The following is an 18,505-nucleotide window of genomic DNA, read 5'->3' on the forward strand; positions in this document are numbered from 1 at the left end:
AATAACTAAAGCGAAATATTCTCACCTTCGGAATTGTTTGAGGAAGATGTTTACGTTCAGGCTGCGTTTACCGTCGAGCAAAGATATTTCTGTGCTTTCCTTTTTGGATTTACGGTCGAGTGTGTCATAGCCCGAACTGCTGCTGCTTTCACGGCCCAATTTCGGTGAGCCTTGAGCGCTGGTCGATTGTAGACAGAACAGCCCTTCCATTTCATTCCAATCGATGTCGGTCATTGGTGTGTCTTGGTGATTATTGGCCACTATAGTCCATATATTTTGTTTGCCAATGACGCGATTTGGCGGAATTTTACCCCAATTGATGGTTTTCATCTTCGACTTGGGTGCTGGTGTGTCTTGTTGTGGTAGTAAGATCATATTTTGGCCGTTTAAGCTCAAGTCCGGGGTGACGGGTCGCATGGAATTCGTGTGATTGCTGAGTAAATTACCAGTGGAGCCTGGTGGCTGTGGTGCAGGTGGAGGTGGAGCGCCAGGTACGGGTGGAGGCGCGGGCGGTGCTACTAGACAATTTCCATTCATAATTGGCGGTGGAGGTGGTGGTGGCGCCCCACCACTAATAGGACCATTCATTGGAGGTGGCGGGATAGGCGGCGGCGGTGCGGGTGGCGCACAGTGTACCGGCGTCGATGTTGAAGGTAGCAGTGGTGGTGGTGGTGGTGGTGATGCAATCGGTGACAACGGCCCATTATGCAGCTGTGATGAGGCTGAGGTAGAAAGTGAGGCGGCATTTTTGCGACTTGGACTGGTTGCTTCACCACGACAATGTGGACAGGAGAATTTTTGTACGCTCGGCGAACGCAGTATCCTCACCGAGTCCTCATGACTCTCAAGTAGTGTGGCACGATGCACCAACTTCTCTGTTGTATCCCAGATCACATCGCTGATTGCCTCTTTGGGATCAATGCGTAGCAAATGTTGTAATATACTTAGAAATGGCACTTCCTGTGGCGTATCGGCCACCTAAAAGTAGAAATTGCGTTAAATTTTACTCTATTAAAGTTCAATTTATATGGTCGAGCATATGTACTATATGGATATATACGAGTATGTTTACTAACTAATTATTATATTTGTACATATGGTAGTGGGATAGGTGATAACATTTTATGTTATTTAGCAAACGCCTTGGTCTGGCGCAATAACTGCTTACATTATATTTTAGCTATTAATTAAATCATACCATTTGATCAAAAATGACACGGACTGTGAAAAAACTACATTTTCACGTATTTTAATACAAATCTTTCATTTTTGGTGCACCATTCGCTATATTGTTGGACAGTTTTCATCATATTCATAAACCCACGTCTCGTCACCAGTAAAAATGCGTTTGATGAATGTAGTGTTCTCAGCTACATTGTCAAGCAGATCTCTTGCGACCCCCACACGAGGTCGGTACTGCGAAAAATTGCGGTATTTTGGCACGAGTCTAGCATTGTCACTCTTCATACCCAAAACATTAACCGAAATATGGGAAGTGTATTCATAGAAGATGCTGAAATCTTCTGCTATCTCTTGCAGCTACCAAAAACACACTAATTCACATATAGAGGCCAAACTTACCCCGAACATAAAAATGTTCTACTAGTCTAGGAGACACAAATGGACCAGTCCGAGTCTAAATTGATCAGATGGTACATGATATATGTATATATTTGTAAAAAAGAGATGATTCTGTTTGAAAATTTGTAGGCATTGAGAAGAAAAAAGAGCTAAGTCTAACATTCTTAGTAATGGAACTTTAAAGTTTTTAAGCTTTTGAAAAAATTCTAATTTTTGGATAGAAATCGTGTCCAAACCTTACAACCATATCATAACATCATATAATATATCAAAACAAGATTATATTAATAATTGTCATACTTGTCGCAATATCGCGTAGAATACATCAAGATGCGAATTTAAGTTGATGCCACTTGGGCCCTGTAGACTCTGAGCTTCGTCGCATTCTCGCTGTTCGTCGAATACGTCCAATTGCACTATAATATCTCCCACACTCTGTGCGACTTTCCTGCAAATATAGATAAATTATAACATATTTTTGTTGGTATAAGTTCCAGCCGCTCAAGTGATTATTGTTAAAAATGCTAAGGTTAAATGAAAAATTTATTATTTACTGACAATATAAACTAATTTATACCCATTTTACATGTTTTTTTTATTATTTATGATAAAATTTGTTTCTGCTACAAACGGGTGCAGCTGCAGAGCAATGTTGCAATAAACAATGTGATAACTCACTGATATTTTCACAATCAAAATAATTATATTCGAAAAATAATGGCACAAAACATACATACTCGTATATATGTATGTATGTAAATTATGAAATGGATCAAATATAACACTCCAGGTATTCGCTTGCATTATTTGAAATTATAAATAATTTATTTTATTAAAAACAACAACACTACCACACATTATCTATGTGTGAGTGTGTTTGTATGCCCTTACAAGCTAATCATTTGCACCAAATACGAGGCACTCACTTCAAATTGTTCACTAGTTGCAAGCTGCGGAAATTATACTTCGATAGGGAACAACAAAAGGCGAAACGACCAAGACGTTGTATTTTTGACGTCTCCACTGCACCGCCTTAGACTCTTAGCTTGTAAGAAAGCCGCACGATTGTTGAGCAGAGTCCTTGGCAATCGAATTTGTTTTATGACCGAAAACACTGAATTTCCAAACGAAAGTGAAGGAATGGCGAAGTACCCCGTTCTTTGACCGTCTGCGAGTTTGTAGTTACTGATTGAATAAACGATAGTTGCGACAGTGTCGAAGTACGAATATAACTGCTGTTATAACAATTTAAAAACTTATACTTCTGAGTATCATATAAATATGTATTTGTTTCTAATTGCGTTAAGTTTTCTATTTAATAAAATTTTCGATTTGGAGGCAGTAGTTACAGTGTGAAATGTATTAAACTCATTTATGTATGGCATGCTCACTCCAATATGACGACCTGGAGTCGGCCAGCAGCCGATTTGCGGAGAGCGAGCACTACAACTCAATTTTGATTAAATACTTTAGCTTTTCATATTTGTTTATTGTTGGTAAATTTTCATTTTCGGCATGCACGTGGTGCGCGCGCATAGAAACGCCGTTGCTGCCGCTGTGAATTAACAAAATTTACTCCGTTTTGCTCACGAGAAAGCTCCAACGGGTCTCAGCACGTGATGTTCGATGCCCAACTAAATGCACGAAAGCGCGGGTGTGTGTGCAAGCGTATGAAAGTGAGTGGGCTCTATATATAAACATTAATTTGAAGAGTCCAACATATGTATGTAAATTCGGCTATCAGCAGTGTACATATGTACATATATATGTACATATACATTTATGTGTTGTATTAGTTTGTGTGGAGAAATACAAGTTAGTAGGTGGCTGTTGACCAAATGCTTCTGCAGGTACATAGAATTTCGCATAAGATTTCCTTTTGGCCATTTTCACGTGTTGTGACGTCAGAGTTTTAACGGTGAGGGATACACACGCATATGCATATTTACAAGTTTACTGTAATTATTATGTGTATACACATATATATTGGTTTAAACTCACATATGTACATATATGAATGAATATTGTGACAAAAAGGTACCCGGAAATTGCAAATAAAGTGCAAAATACTTATATAATTATTCATCAATATATATTTTGTCGCATTCAAAGTAATCTCAACCAGATGTAATATACTTATGCCAACGATTTTTCTTAGTCCTCAAAATACTTTTTATACGTTTGGGGATGGCCTTCAGCCAGTTTTATCTCTTCGATCGACTGAAAATGAGTTCCACGAAGCGGCAATTTCGGTTTGGGGAACAAGAAAAATCACACGCAGCCAAATATGGTGATACGGTGATTGATCGATAGTATTCATTGCGTTTTTGCCTTTAAATTTGGTCACAATCGTACTCTTTTTGAAAAAAAAATTCAGCTTTATCGGGAGGAGTCGTCCAGAACACATTTTATACCCAAAATATCCACAAAATCATTCGAACGGACACGCGAGAGATGTCGATGTTTCTTGCCATCTCTCTAACACTTGCATGACGATTTTCAGGCATCATATTCTTCCCTTTTTTAATATTTTCATCAGTTGAAGAGGTCGAATGTCTTCCAGAAAGATACATGTCTTCAACGATTTCTCGACCATCTTTTAAATAAAACTGAATCACCGTAAGCCTTTTCCAACATTCGTAACAATTCCGCACACGAAATTTGGTTAGAAATACCAAACTTGAGATAATTTTTTTGGTCGATATTTTTAAACATTATAACAACTTAAGTAGCTGCTGTAAACAAACCATTTGGCAGATCGCGCCCATATTTGACATAGTAATTAAGGACAGTCCTACCAACTTACCAAAATATATTTTTTTTTTTTTTTTAATTTCAATTACCCTGGGAATTTAATTACAATTTCCGGGTGTTTTACAATGTATATATTTCATTGATAAGAGCCAATGTCTGGTTAGCAACCATCTTCCAGTTAAATTTTGGTTCACTTTACAGAAAAGAGTCTAGGTCACCATGCATTATATCGTGGTCAGTCGATATATTTAAGGAAATTGAAATCAAACTTATCGAACAAGGAGTAAATATCATAGAATTGTTGGGGAATTTGTATGTATGACATGGCTTTGGCATCAAAATATTATTAATTATATACTACAATATATAGAACTCAAAACTGATTAATGAATAATTCCCTTCATAAAAATAGTTCAAATGTCATACATATTTGCCAAATTATCATTTATAAAATATTAAGTTTGTGACAAATGAGTCCAAGAATTCTAAATATTTACTAAATGAGTATTAAGATTCCTATTTTTATTAGGCATAAATTAAATAATATTAAATAAGCGCTTTGACAAATTTAATTCACAAAAAAATCGACAATATGAATAATATTTTCAAATTAATTATTGTATTGTTTGGAACATTAAGCGCTCCTTAATATAATCGACGCACAAAAGATTGTGACAATACGAAATATAAGGCATAGTTGTAGCGGCTTAACAATTTTTATTTGTCAACTAAATGCATATGTATTTAGTAAGTCTATTTATAAATGAGCCCCATAAGAAATTAAACAAACTTTGTTCCGACTAACATTAAGTGGCATACATAGTGTCAACCTAAAAAGACGATTTTTAGCAATAAAAACTCACTAATATATCAATTGTTTAAAAGTTGAGAGTATATTTATACTTATTTTAGGACTACAAACTAAAAGTTTTGAAGACAAAAATTAAATATTTTTCGAGTAACAGGCAATCTCTGGTGGCGCTCCCCTACTGTTTCAGTTATTCCGGCCTTCTCTATGGATGAAACCTAAACAAAATTCACTACTAGAAGATATTGTCCGTACAATGACAAACTTTAAATGTTTTTTTTTTTTCAAAATAACGGTATATTTTGAAATGCCAAAACTCGATTTTTTATCAGACAAAAATTGCTAATGCTTGGATCCGAGAAATCACTTAAGCAAATTTTGAAAAATGTAGTTTTGAGAAAAACGCACTTAAAGATAAACTGAGAAAGCACATTACATTGAACGGCTATACTAGAGAGAGACTATAACTCAAAAACTAATTGAGATATCGATTGAAGGTTTTAGTACGTTATTTTTAAAGGTATGTACATACATCCTAACGAATTATGAAAAAAAAATTCAAATTTCATACTAGGTGTGCTCTTTAAAATATGGCATGACAGATCTCTTCCGTTAAATAATGACAAAGTGAGCATATTTCCGTCCGGAAAAAGCTTCTTTGAAAATTAGCTAACAACTTTAAGCGCTCCCCACAAATACGAAAATAATCCTGTACATACATTTACACATTTCTTCAATCTTATAGTTATAGCTCAACGAGCCTTTGCAAATAATCATTTGTTACCCACATTGCCACCATCTCTCTATGTAGCCTAATTCCCTACTGGGTAAAAAAAGTCACTTATGTATGTGGATATGAAGAGTAGTTTTGTAATAAATAGGCAGAAGCTGAAGTCGGCGGATGTTGACCGCTTGATTTATGCGAATGCGCAGCCATGTTTCGGAACAATTAATTAACATTTGACTGAATAATTAATTTTAATAAATGGTTTTTTCGCTATACATTTAAAATTGGTTTCTCTTTGTTGTTGATGCTCAATTAAATATTTGTCGACTGAATACAGAGTTGAAGTTAACTTGTTTGTTTACATTTTTTCGAATGTTTACGAAGAATCATTAAACAAAACTGTCTGAGGGGTGTGTATTTGTCGTGTTGTGGGCGGATAAATGCGTCTAAGGTGCTAATTGATTTGCCATAGTGTATTAACGCTTTTATTAATCAGTTAATGTATTAAAAAAGAGTCTACGCATGTGCTAACTCTGACGGAAAAGATCGCTAAATAAAGCATTACTGTGAGGCGAAATGTGGATGTTCTGGATATTCGTCACAAAACGGAGAGGAAAATATTTCTCAACTCACAACGTTTATTGTGGTAGATGAAATTTGAGGCTCTGTTATGTTGTTGTTGCTATTGACCATTAATGTAACTGCGTGATAAAGATTATATTTTTAATTTTTTCAAAATCACTTTTCAATTGACTATTGAATATATATATATTTTTGTTCGTATTTCAAATTTTTATTTCTAAAACATGCTTTCCACTGGTTACGAATGAGTGCTTAGCGTATATTATTCTTTTGTGACAACATATGTATTTGATTGCCATTTTTATTACAGTCCCATACTGAATTTTTTAATTATTTTTGCAGTCATATAACCTACACACATATGTACGTCGTGGCTTGCATAAACTTTTCAAAGTTTAATTACAATTTATTAATTTGTATGCAAATTGAGATAAGCACAAAGACAAATTTTTATGGAGGTTTGTACTTTTTATTAAACGTTTTCAAAATTGCCTGCGACTGCTTGCGTCTTAGCTCTCTGAGGAAACAACATTGCAAAAGCATGTCCATATACACATGTAGAGTATGTGTACGTTGCACTCGTATGGATGTATATGGAATTAACAGAAAACCACCTTCGGCGGAATTCAAAGGCAACAATAAAGGCATAATCTCAATCAAATTGCTGCTGACAGCCAGTGGCGCTTCGACAATGCCACCTTAGTGGCATAACAGTGTCTATCTAAATACACCGACGAATTCATGCAGAGATACTCGCATGAATGAACATTTGCATAAATTGTCAAAAACAAAAACAACCGTGTAGTTGGCCCCTCAGCATTGCAGCATTATCTGGTATGAATACATGCATTTGCATATTTTTCTGGGCTCGGCTCTGTAGATAATCGCTCAATAATAACACCAATAAAACCGTTATCCAGAGGTTAACTTTTCCGCATTTAAAAGTGTTAAAGTACTTAGCAAATTTAAAGCAAAACCAAAATGATTATAAGTGCGCATACATAGGGTAATATAAGGTGGGAGTAATTACCCTTTGGCGCAACGCTTAAACTGAAATTTACTAAAGTTTATTTCAAAATTGCCAAAGGGGAACTTTTATAAAAATAAAAATGGAACTCTGTTGAGATGAGATGATTTCTAACAATTTTTCCTTGGAGTAATCATTAATTAAAACAACTCTTTTTATAGAAAGTCCGTTCAAAATAATCAGGTGTTTTAACATTAAGTTAAATATTTGAAGTACATATTAATATATGGATATATTATGTATATATTTACATATATTTACGTAAATTTAAAAATGGTTTTTATAATTGCGAATATCAACAAAATGTTGCTTACTTACCTTAAATTATTTAATAGCGGTAATACTTTTAAACCTGCAATGAAAAAAGGAAAACATAGTAATTTAGATGGAATATCTTTTTTTGAATAAGTATATATGTATATAATTTCTAACGTCTAAGTTATAGTAAGGATTGGTAATAATCTTAATTAAATTTGTGAATTTCTAAAAATATTTTTTTTGTATATATGTTCATATGTATAAATATATATCGAATATATGTATAATGGGCTTTTCAATAATAGTGCTACAAAAGTTAAAAAAAAAACAAACACGGTTTTGGATATCAATGAAATTTTTTATTCCTGGGAAAGTACATTCGATGCCAGGGAACTCGATTTCTTTTGCATGGTCACCACGGGCACGCTTGCAGAAGTGCAGACTCTGAACTCAATTTTCGACGGGTTTTAAGCATAAATCGGCCGATGCTGCTGCATTTTTGCATACGATATTCGTACAAAGTTCAACAATAGTCGCTGGATTGCTGGCATAGACCATAGGCTTGACGTAGCCCCAAAGGAAATAGTTTAACGGCGTCAAATCACACAACCAAGGCGGCCAATTGACTGGGCCATTTCGTGAGACAACACGTTCACCAAACTTGGTTTTTCAATAAATCGATTGTGACACTCGCTGTGTGACTTGTGGCGTCGTTCTTTTGGAAACCCATATTGTCCAAGTCTATATCATGCAATTCGGTCCATAAACCGCACCAAACCGTAGTTTTTCGGAGCACGTGTGGATTGCTGCCTGACCAATAACGCATATTATGCTTATTTTCGAAGTCATTCAACCGGAAATGAGCTCATCGCTGAAGATGATTTCACGATGAAAATCCGGATCATTTTCAAGTTGTTGCTCAGCCCGATTCACGAGCATACGACATTTCTATTGGTCAAGTGGCTTCAGTTCTTGCGTTAATTTGATCTTGTAGGGAAGTAGATCAAGATCTTTTCGCAAAATTCGTCACAACAACGTCACAGAGCTGCCCAACGTTTGTGTATTGTGTCTGTGGATTAAAATTGGACGTAGCGCTCTTAAAGTTGAGGCCACTGACTCCGAATTTTGGTAGTAAATTTTATTAATTTCGGCTCGTTGTTGGATCGTATATCTTTCCATAATGAAATGGCAAACCTTACTGAAGAGAAATCTCAAAGGAACGGGGAAAATGTGGCGTCATTTGTTGTCCCTTTCGGTCTACTTTTGCAGCGTCCATATTGAAAATCCCGTTATTTGAAAATATTATTCGAAAATTTCAATTTTGTGATCGGATATTTATTATAAGCACGTCAGCGGTGTTTTAGTATCTATGTATCTCACTCAAAAAGAATTTGCGAACCTGGAAGTCATAGACAAAGATTGAACCATTTTTAATTGTCAGTTTAGCTTTTTATTTTGAATCTTTCTACTTCTACTTTCTCATCTAAAAACTTGTTTATGTCAGCTCTTAACATTGGCGTATATAAAATATTTTGACCACTGCACCAGTGTAATCCCTTAATAGTCTAATTTCATTTATTGTCATTTGATAAGCGTCTTGTTAATTCAATTTAATTTAAAATTAAATACGTACATATGTTTATATTTTGTTTATTTTAGTAATATCAAGCAATTCCTGTTAATATGAAAGTACTAAACGATTGTCGTCTGAAAGCCAATTATATTTACATCAATCATTTTCAGAAAGTGTTCGTTGGTTCTAAGCAAATTTCAATAACAAGCTTATGTGGACCTACATACAGACTACATACCATATTTAAGCTTATATGCATTGTCATAATAATTTTTCATTAGACATATCCCAGCAGGAATCTGTCCTCTGACCAACAATTATACCATATATTGTATTGTATAGGCATTAAGATAGAAGTCAAATGACCATTTATCAAAATAAGTTTGATTTGAAACTTTTTTGGTGTTCAAACTTAGATTTAATTTTATTTTTTCACATATTATCAAATAAATAACTTTAGCTTACAATTTATTACATGACATAAAGCCGTTCAGAAAATGGAAACCCAGCACTCAATATCTGGCATATATTCAACAAAATCTTTGAAACTTGTTTGCAAAATATTTCTCGTTGGGATGCCGTAAATCGTATTCTTAAGCCCTCATCTCATGCTTTTGCCACACAAAATGTCGACAAACATTGTGACTGATTGTTTCAATGAATGAGATTAAGCTGACGCGCGTGAATTGACCAAGAACACCCCCACATAACAAGATATTTTTAATGAAGCATGCAATTACCAGTTCAACTGGCTGATTTGGCAGAAGTAAAGCGTTAATATATTGTCATATCGGGTGCTGCATGTACATATGTATGTATGTATGTATATAAAAAGGGGGAGCAGTTTCGCCGAAAACTTGTAGCAAGTGGCACAGTTTAATAATATTGGGACAGAAGCATGCTTCGCATATGAGACAATACAAGGGCCGTTAAGCAGTTCATGAACTTTGATCACAGCGCGCGCTTTGGAGCATTTACTTTGATTGAGCAACGTTCAACATGCTCAAACTATATTTCCACTGACACATACGATATGTACGGTTGGATGTGTAAAAAAGCTGGAATGTCACTGCGCATGCGCGGTGCTGTTGGCTGTGCAATTCCTGATGCACTAAATTTTCATTGTTTTTAATTAAAATAAATTGAGATGCGCCTGACCAAAGTGCCAGATCAACAAAAAAACGCAACCTCAGGGCAAAGGAATTGTAAAAATGTTGACTGCGCTTGTCAGAGCCCAGACAAATGTAACGAATGAAAGCACGACAACGAAAAAAATGAAAGAAATGTGGCGGTTTTAACAGAACGGTAAACCGACATGAACAAATGACTGAAATGGTGAATTATATGCTCACCAAGGTGCGGATGGAATATTTTTTCAGTGCAGTGTAAGTGTATGTTTGTATATACACATCTGCTCGTGCTAATGGGTTCAAAGCACGTCTGTAGAAATCACCGTTCGGAACTCCAGCATTTTTGTTTGGAAAATGTCACAGAGAAGTTGCCGCAAAAATTGATACAAATGTGACTCAATAACTCATCAAATCAATCACTTCCACCAAAAACAATTTCACACATTCAATACTTAGTATTGAGAACGGCTAAATGTCAGGCTGTTTCTTAAATATTTTTAAACGCAGACAATAAGCTTTTTTATTGGTTAATCTTTTTGAGCAAAATAATTTTAATAGGGGTCACTGATTGCTCGAGGTTGGTTTTTAAAAGCTACATACATAGCTGATGACCACATACATCATCAAGTTTAATATTGATTTTCTGACATCAAGGATGGGTTTGTTTAGCTTAAAATTGGTGGTTCGCTTTGTAATAGAAGCAAGAACTCTCAGTCGGAATTTTCTTAGTCGTCTTTTAATCGGGTGTGATACGAGATCTTAAGCATTATATTAGTGAGATATTTTGTCTTGCCTTTCACCATGTTCTTGTTGTCTAATTGCAGAACTTGACCTTTGGTTTGCACAAAAATGAGTATGTTAAGTATGACATCCCTTTAAATGACTTTCGAATTATATATTCACACCATATATTAACATATACACATATGATTGTTATCTCATATTTTCAAATTAAATTATGCCCACGGCTACATAAGCACTCACAAAGTTAAAATAAAGATTGCAATAAAAGTTGTAGCAAGATTTAAAAGTGAATTAAATTAATTAGCATATATTTGCATTCCCGGCCCAACCCACCTAGTAAACACCTAACTCCCAACGACTTATCAGTTTCTTAATTGTTTAATAATACATTGTCGATATGATAAATATTAAGCTATTTGCACCGTTTGTTTACAAAGTCACACACACCATGACACGCATATATGTATGTACTTTTAGATGTTTGTGCTCGTAATTCATAGATTGACAATCGTGTATCGGGAAGTTTTATGAAATAAATTAGAATGCCATAATAATTGTACGTATCGACAATAAAATTACAAGCAATCACTAAGAGCGTTTTGACTTTAAGCCGGTGAGATTTTGCATGCAACAGCGAATTAATTTGATTGTCTCGTGCTGACAACCTCAATGGCCAATGGGGAGATTTGCTATTTGCGCATTCAAAAGTGACAGCCACTATGATATGCAAAGCGAACATTTAAAAAAATAATACACACCTGATACACATTTGTATATATAGTATGCATTAATTGGAGTTTTGGGTTAGAGTATTCAATAATAATAATCAATATGTAAAAATATATGATTGCTTGGTTTAAAGGCGATGCCGGGAATACAGACGAAGTTGTAATGTAGTTTTGGTAGTCAGAGATATCCTTAATGAAACGGAGTTCTGGGTAAAGTAAAGTTAGTTCTAGGCTTCGTTCTGTGACGATGGTGTGCAAAGACCAGAAGTGCTCTCAGTGAGGTATAAGTAATATTTGAAGGAAATTATTTTGGAAATTCGAAATCTATTTAGGTTGCCTTTTATATTTCGGCCTTGACTCTTAAAACCCATGTATTTGGAAGTGCTTCGTGCGCAAAAAGCTTTTTCTGATTATTGCTCATCTGGCAACACCCATAAGCTGCGGCTGCAGTTTACTTTCGGGCTCATACGCTTAAATATAGTACGATGCATCAGCTGTCACGATGTCATAAACATGTTTCGAAACACTGCTATCGACCATTCGACACGGGACTTTTTTTGAGTGATTGACAAATTGTGTGGGATCTAACGTGAACAAATATTTTTTATAGTCACATGTTTATGCAATATTGAATGTATGCCTAGTAATGCCCATAGTTGTGTCAATATCACTGTAGGTCACATGACGATCTTGCAATATCAATCTGCATACAGCAACAATAGTTTGTGGAACAATAACTGATTTTGAACGATCTTCCCGAAACTCGTCTTGGAGTGATCTCGACCTCGTCAAACACAGGTCCTTGATTGAGAAGTTAACACACGTTGAAATTAAAAAAAAAATTATCGCGCAAAAATATTCGAAATTTAATTTCACTTTTTGGTCAAGAGCATATTTTAACTTACTGTAAAAAACACAAATAGCGCTCGTTTCATTAAAATGTCAAAATTTACAAATTAACTTATTTTCAATTCCATAGACGAAAACATAAGAATGAAACACAAATTGCAATAATTATTAGGTTAGGTGAGATTTGTCTGGCAGTCTACTGAACCAGACCATAGACCAGTTTTGGTCCTTTATGATACCAAATGGAGTTCAGTTAGTTCCCTACATACAATATAAAAGGCAACCTACGTATTTGCAAGCTTGAAAGAAAGATGTTTTCTTTCAATCAGCAAAAAATTAATTAGATTTTAGCTCTTAGTGCAAGTTAACATAATCTAATCAATTTATAACTTTACTCCTAGAAATCTATGATCTCCTCATATTTATAAAATATATATTAAATTGAATGAAATTATTATTAATTTGCATTCTACTTTTACGTAGTCTTATTTAATATTCATACTTCATAGGTATTGTGCTAAATAGCCTAAGAACCTTTTATTGAACAAAGCGGTCTAACTGCCTTGTGTGGCGAGCGCCGCAATTCACTTACATAAAGGAGAAAATATAATACATAACAAAAACGAGATTTTTAATTACCAGCCTTATTTGGCTGTCAAAGCAATATTAAAATTATTATATATTTACATGTATACATATATACATACATACAGAAATGAACGCAAATGCACCATATATGGAAAAAAGCGACTTTCACGATTGTCAACCTCTTTGTTCAGTTTCGTTTTTTCTTTATTTGGCCGATCTTATAAAGTGTTTATTGCTTCACTCTTTTCCATATAGACAGTGTTCTATATAAACATTTAGGTATATGTATGTAAGCTTACATGCTCCTATTGTACAATGTTTAACTGAGAATAATTTTGTTCTTAGTTTAGTTTAAACGTTTTACAAAGCAATCTTTTCTAGGTTTACCCAGAATCTATGAAGAATTTCAATGGATTATGGAGAATATATATTTATTAAAAAATGTACTCGTATTAGGACGTAGAAGAAAGTGCTAGCAAAGCTTTGTATGGGAATATACTATCGGTCGGTATGGACTATCGGTGGAGGCTTTCTTCGCTTCATCAGTAGCACGGTGTGTTCAAAGAGAAGGCAATAAAGTGAGAGGTTATTAGTCCCGGTGGTTTCAGTGTGAGCCCCTTAAAGACCTAGGTGCGTTGATACATAGCCATTATACCAACCTACCTATCTAGCCCGTTATTTACGTCTTGGAAGAATGGAGTTCAGAATATGCTACCAATACTTTGGATACATCTCATTTCATAGGAATGAGACAATTAACGGAAAAGCGAATTAGCACCTCATAAGTCAACTCTCTAAAGGGACTAATAATATAATACAACTGATAAGAACCTCAAGAAGAAAAAGGTAGTACGAGTATAATTCCAATCGCACATATATAAAAAAAATTGAACTCAATTTCGCCTTTAAAGCTACAAAACCGAATAAATATTTACTTGTACAATGTACATATGTATAACGAATTGAATTTGGATAGTTTTTATGCTTATTTTTAGAGAGAGTACTTATAAGTGCATAATGCTTACAATCTTGGACATCTACTTGATTTTTCCTTTCGTGGTTGTACTTTTGCACGAGAACTTTCGGTTAAATTGTTCAAGGCTCATTGTTGATTTGAACTGCCCGATTTGGCATGCCCATCGGATGTTGGCTCTTCTAATAATGTATTCGCAAGTCATTCCGATACTTAGAATCGGCTGTCATGGGATTGTCAATATGATCCTAACAAATGTCGTTTTAATTGCCCCTCACTCACTCAGCCAGCTGATGATGCCAGTATTCGATTGATGCTGCCGCAAAATACAGAATTTCCGAAAACGCATCATTAAATGCAAACTTTCATGCGTTGAAGCGTTGGATTTTGTTTAATTAGCGCGCATGCAATTGTGGATTATGAGCCATGAGTTTGCTTGCGCTTCAACGCCGCGCGCTGAACGCTTTGATATTCAAGTTCAGTTACCGAAAATCGCCATGCAATGAGCGACGCAGTCAACCACGTGCAAAGATTTACACGCAACAGACAAGAAAAAAAAGAAGAAAAAAAACATATGTGTGTAGTCTAAACTTAGGCGTTTCTGAGTATGTATGTAAATATAGCGTGTATGGGTTTGTTATGCGCGACAATATTTATCTGCACGATACGCACGCGCTTGTGGCCAGCGGCAACGACAACGACAGGCGCTGGCGACAGCATCAACATAGCTGCCGGCCAGCAGTAGCTTGGTCAAGGCTACTGCTGACTTTGGTGACTTATTAAGAGTCCATCCATTCATTGAGAGGAATGAGCGCACAAAGCCGTTTGGTTGTTTTGTTGTTTTTTCTTTATTTAAAAAAAATCAGATTGTCTGTATGCTGGCTTGCGGTTTCATTGACACCAACGCAATGAAGTAATCAAAAATGTGTTTTTTATTATTTTCGAGTTTTCTGTGTTTCGTATTCAACGATTCTGCATGGTCGCTCTTAAAAGTTCATTACACAAATATCAGTTGTAAACAAAATAGCAACACATAAACAGTTGTAGACCTATTACCAACAATAGAACTGATTTGTCATTTTCATTGAGTAAAAACTGAAGTATGCTCGTATAGCGGGATATTGAAAAAATTACATAACATAAAAATTAATTCAGGCTCCGTTTGACTTTGAATGATTGTAAAAGTAGATTTTGCCGGAATTTTGTTTCATTGAGCAAATATAATAGTCCTTATGATGCAAAAATAATGGTTATGCAGAAGAAAAGGCTAAATCAGGTCGTTAAACGACAGCGAAAATTAATTCTTGATTGAAATCGAAGTTGTCAGAAAAATAATGGTGTAAAACTTGGATTTTCAAGGCTGAATATGAACTATATCAATAGATCATCAAAATGATTTATTGAAGATATCTAATAACACCATAAATTCATCACCACTTTTGGAAATAGTTTTTTCAGTTTTCGAAACACTTTTGGTTTATCTCTTTGATCGACTGAAAACGGGTTTCACGAAGCGGCAATTTCAGTTTGGTGAACAGGAAAAAATCACAGAGAGCTAAATCTGGGGAATACGGTGGTTGATCGATGGTATTAATTGCGTTTTTGTCTTCGATTTCGGTCACAATTGTGGCTCGATGCGATAGTACATTATCATCGTGTAAAACCCATGAATTGTTCCTTCACAATTCTGTCCGTTTTTGACGGATGTTTGTACGCAAATGCCGTAATATAGCCAAAAAGAACTCCTTACTGACCGTTCGTCCCTTTGGAAATAGTTTATGATACACCAAACCACTCATTAGCAGTTATAATGGAATCGGAATTTGAACGATCAAGTATGTCCAAAGAGACTTGCTTCCGGCGCTTTTTTTAAATAAAAACTCAGCTTTATCGGGACGAGTCGAGCAAGAACGCGTTTCGTATCTAATATATCCACCAAAGTCATTCGAACGAGCTCGCTACAGATGTCGAGCACACTTTAATTTACAATTAAGTAATTTCATGGCGTGGTAATTCTTTACTTCTAACCAGTTTTGAAAATATTTGTAAAAAATATTGGGTTATGGATTTATTAATTTAGATTGTAAAAAATGTTTTTAAATGCTTTGATATCTTATATTAAATCTTATACAGTAAATAGAATTTTAATTGTTAATTACACTTACCGATAAATTCATTGCGTACTCGTATACGGTCTTGTAAATTGGATGCTGATATAATCACGCAATTGATGAATGCCAATAAGGCAACTTGGTATTCAACATTGGACGCTTTTTCCAGTTCGTTTATAACGATTTTGAAACGATAACGTTCATTTTTGAGATTCTGTAGGAAAGAAAAAAAAAGATTTTTTAAATATGTAGATACGTTTTAAAACTCCATTAAAATTTTTGTAAATTACTCATAAAAAAACAACAAGGGGAACCAGTCTCTAGAAGTTGAACCTTTTTCAGAAATTATCGAGCAGAGAGCGACATTCAACGTTCGTTGTCAAGGCTAGAGCAAAACGAAAAGCTAACCCAGAAAAATTTAACCTAAGATCAAATTAAATGAAAACATTTGAGGAAGCATTTGCCAAGTATATGACTTTTATATGTAGTATACGAGTATATAATGAATGAAATTTCCGAGTTGGATGTTGCAAGGTGCACCAAACAGACGGAACTTCCTATTTGGTATATTGGACCAGACGAAATATAGCAAAATAGTGTTGCAAGCATGGTTAGCCTCATAGTGGTCCGATCTTATTATTTTCAAATAACTACCGTTAATTCAGCACTGCTAAAGTATGCAGTTATAAAAAAGATGGGCGTGGCCATTGCTAAACTTTGTGGTTATAGGGATTTTATTCGTCATACTTGTTTCTGTTTCACTAATCATAATAAATTTATTAATTATAAAGGTGAGATATCACATTTACATTTTATTGATTTCGGTTTGCACTATCCTTTGTTGATATTTATCAATTTAATTTTTGTTCTAGTTAATATGTGATAACATGTTGTAAATAGTAATGTGAGTGAACATACATACATATATAACTGTAATTGTGCGAACGTATGTATGTAACAGAACCTAGAATGTGGGCTTGTGTGCAATCGTTTGCTCAACTTAACCTATATTCTTCGGCAAATTCTACTTATTTCCTATAAAAAGTTGTGATACACTTTTTTCCTGATTAAGATCTTATCAAAGATAACTGATAATTTATAACACACAAGTAATAGTAGAACAAGCATATGGGTTGGAGCATATCAGTATATGTGCTATGCCATGTTATGCCTTTTTCCTATTTACATTAATTTATGGTGCACAGTTATGTGAGTGTGTTAGTACGTATGTATGCACTCGTGCTTACCTTGTAAAATTCTAGCGTTTCAATAGCGCGTGCGTAGCCATCGGCGTTGTAGGCGCACAGCGCGGATAGCAGTTCGAATACTTGCTTCTTGACGACGGCATTGCTGGTGTCTAGCGCAGTGCCCAATTTCGAAATATATTCACGATTCTCGACAATGTAATCCAGTCCGATGCGTGAGTCCATTTTGACTATGCAACTAATGTCCGCCCCTGGCTCTATTGACGGCAGACCGATTGAGTTACTAAATGGTTGTGTGTTTTCTTCTGCTTTCCTGAGGTTTGGTGTCTGGTGTTTGGCGTTTGGCTTTGAAACGTTTAACGGTACCTGAGTAATTTCATTCGAACGCCGTCACCAATATTACAAGCAATACAAGCAATGCAATCGCAGCAATTTTATGGTAATCGTTGTGCTTTCTGCAGAAAATCTGTATTTTCTATGTTCGGGTGTATGGGTATATTCAGTTGCAGTGCTTGTTGTGGGCGCATTTGTCGAATGCATTCATGTCATTGTAATTGGGTGCATTATGTGCGTGCAGGCCGAGCGCATCTGGAAGAAAGAAGCAAAGAGAAGCCTGAAATTAATTTATGTGACTAGTTGGGTCATTACTCCAATATCAATTTGATAGTCTAGCTGTCTAGATTGTCATGCGCGAACATAAGTATGGTCATTCATATATGTTTGTATATACAGTGGATCGAAAAAGTTTAGACACACCGTAAACTTAAATGTTTATTCAAAAATTACAAGTTTTCCTTCGAATTTACAAATGTTATAATAGTCATATGTTTCAATATCAACATTTTTATTATATATTTAATTAAAAGA

At 35.0% G+C, this 18,505-nt stretch overlaps 1 protein-coding gene across 2 annotated transcripts in view; it reads right to left on the minus strand.

Moving 5' to 3' along the window:
• LOC105226433 (formin-J) overlaps positions 1-18,505 on the minus strand; it is a 76,329-nt gene that overhangs the window by 6,384 nt on the left and 51,440 nt on the right. For both annotated transcript variants that reach the window (XM_049458554.1, XM_049458553.1), the window contains 5 exons: positions 17,681-18,226; positions 16,488-16,647; positions 7,798-7,831; positions 1,882-2,029; positions 26-978 (listed from right to left, as the gene is read on the minus strand). In XM_049458554.1, the coding sequence (XP_049314511.1) occupies positions 26-978; positions 1,882-2,029; positions 7,798-7,831; positions 16,488-16,647; positions 17,681-17,863 (1,478 nt within the window). In that variant the 5' untranslated portion in view covers positions 17,864-18,226. The remainder of the gene's footprint in view (positions 1-25; positions 979-1,881; positions 2,030-7,797; positions 7,832-16,487; positions 16,648-17,680; positions 18,227-18,505) is intronic.

Source organism: Bactrocera dorsalis, chromosome 5, assembly GCF_023373825.1.
Source record: "Bactrocera dorsalis isolate Fly_Bdor chromosome 5, ASM2337382v1, whole genome shotgun sequence".
Classification (NCBI taxonomy): domain Eukaryota; kingdom Metazoa; phylum Arthropoda; class Insecta; order Diptera; family Tephritidae; genus Bactrocera; species Bactrocera dorsalis.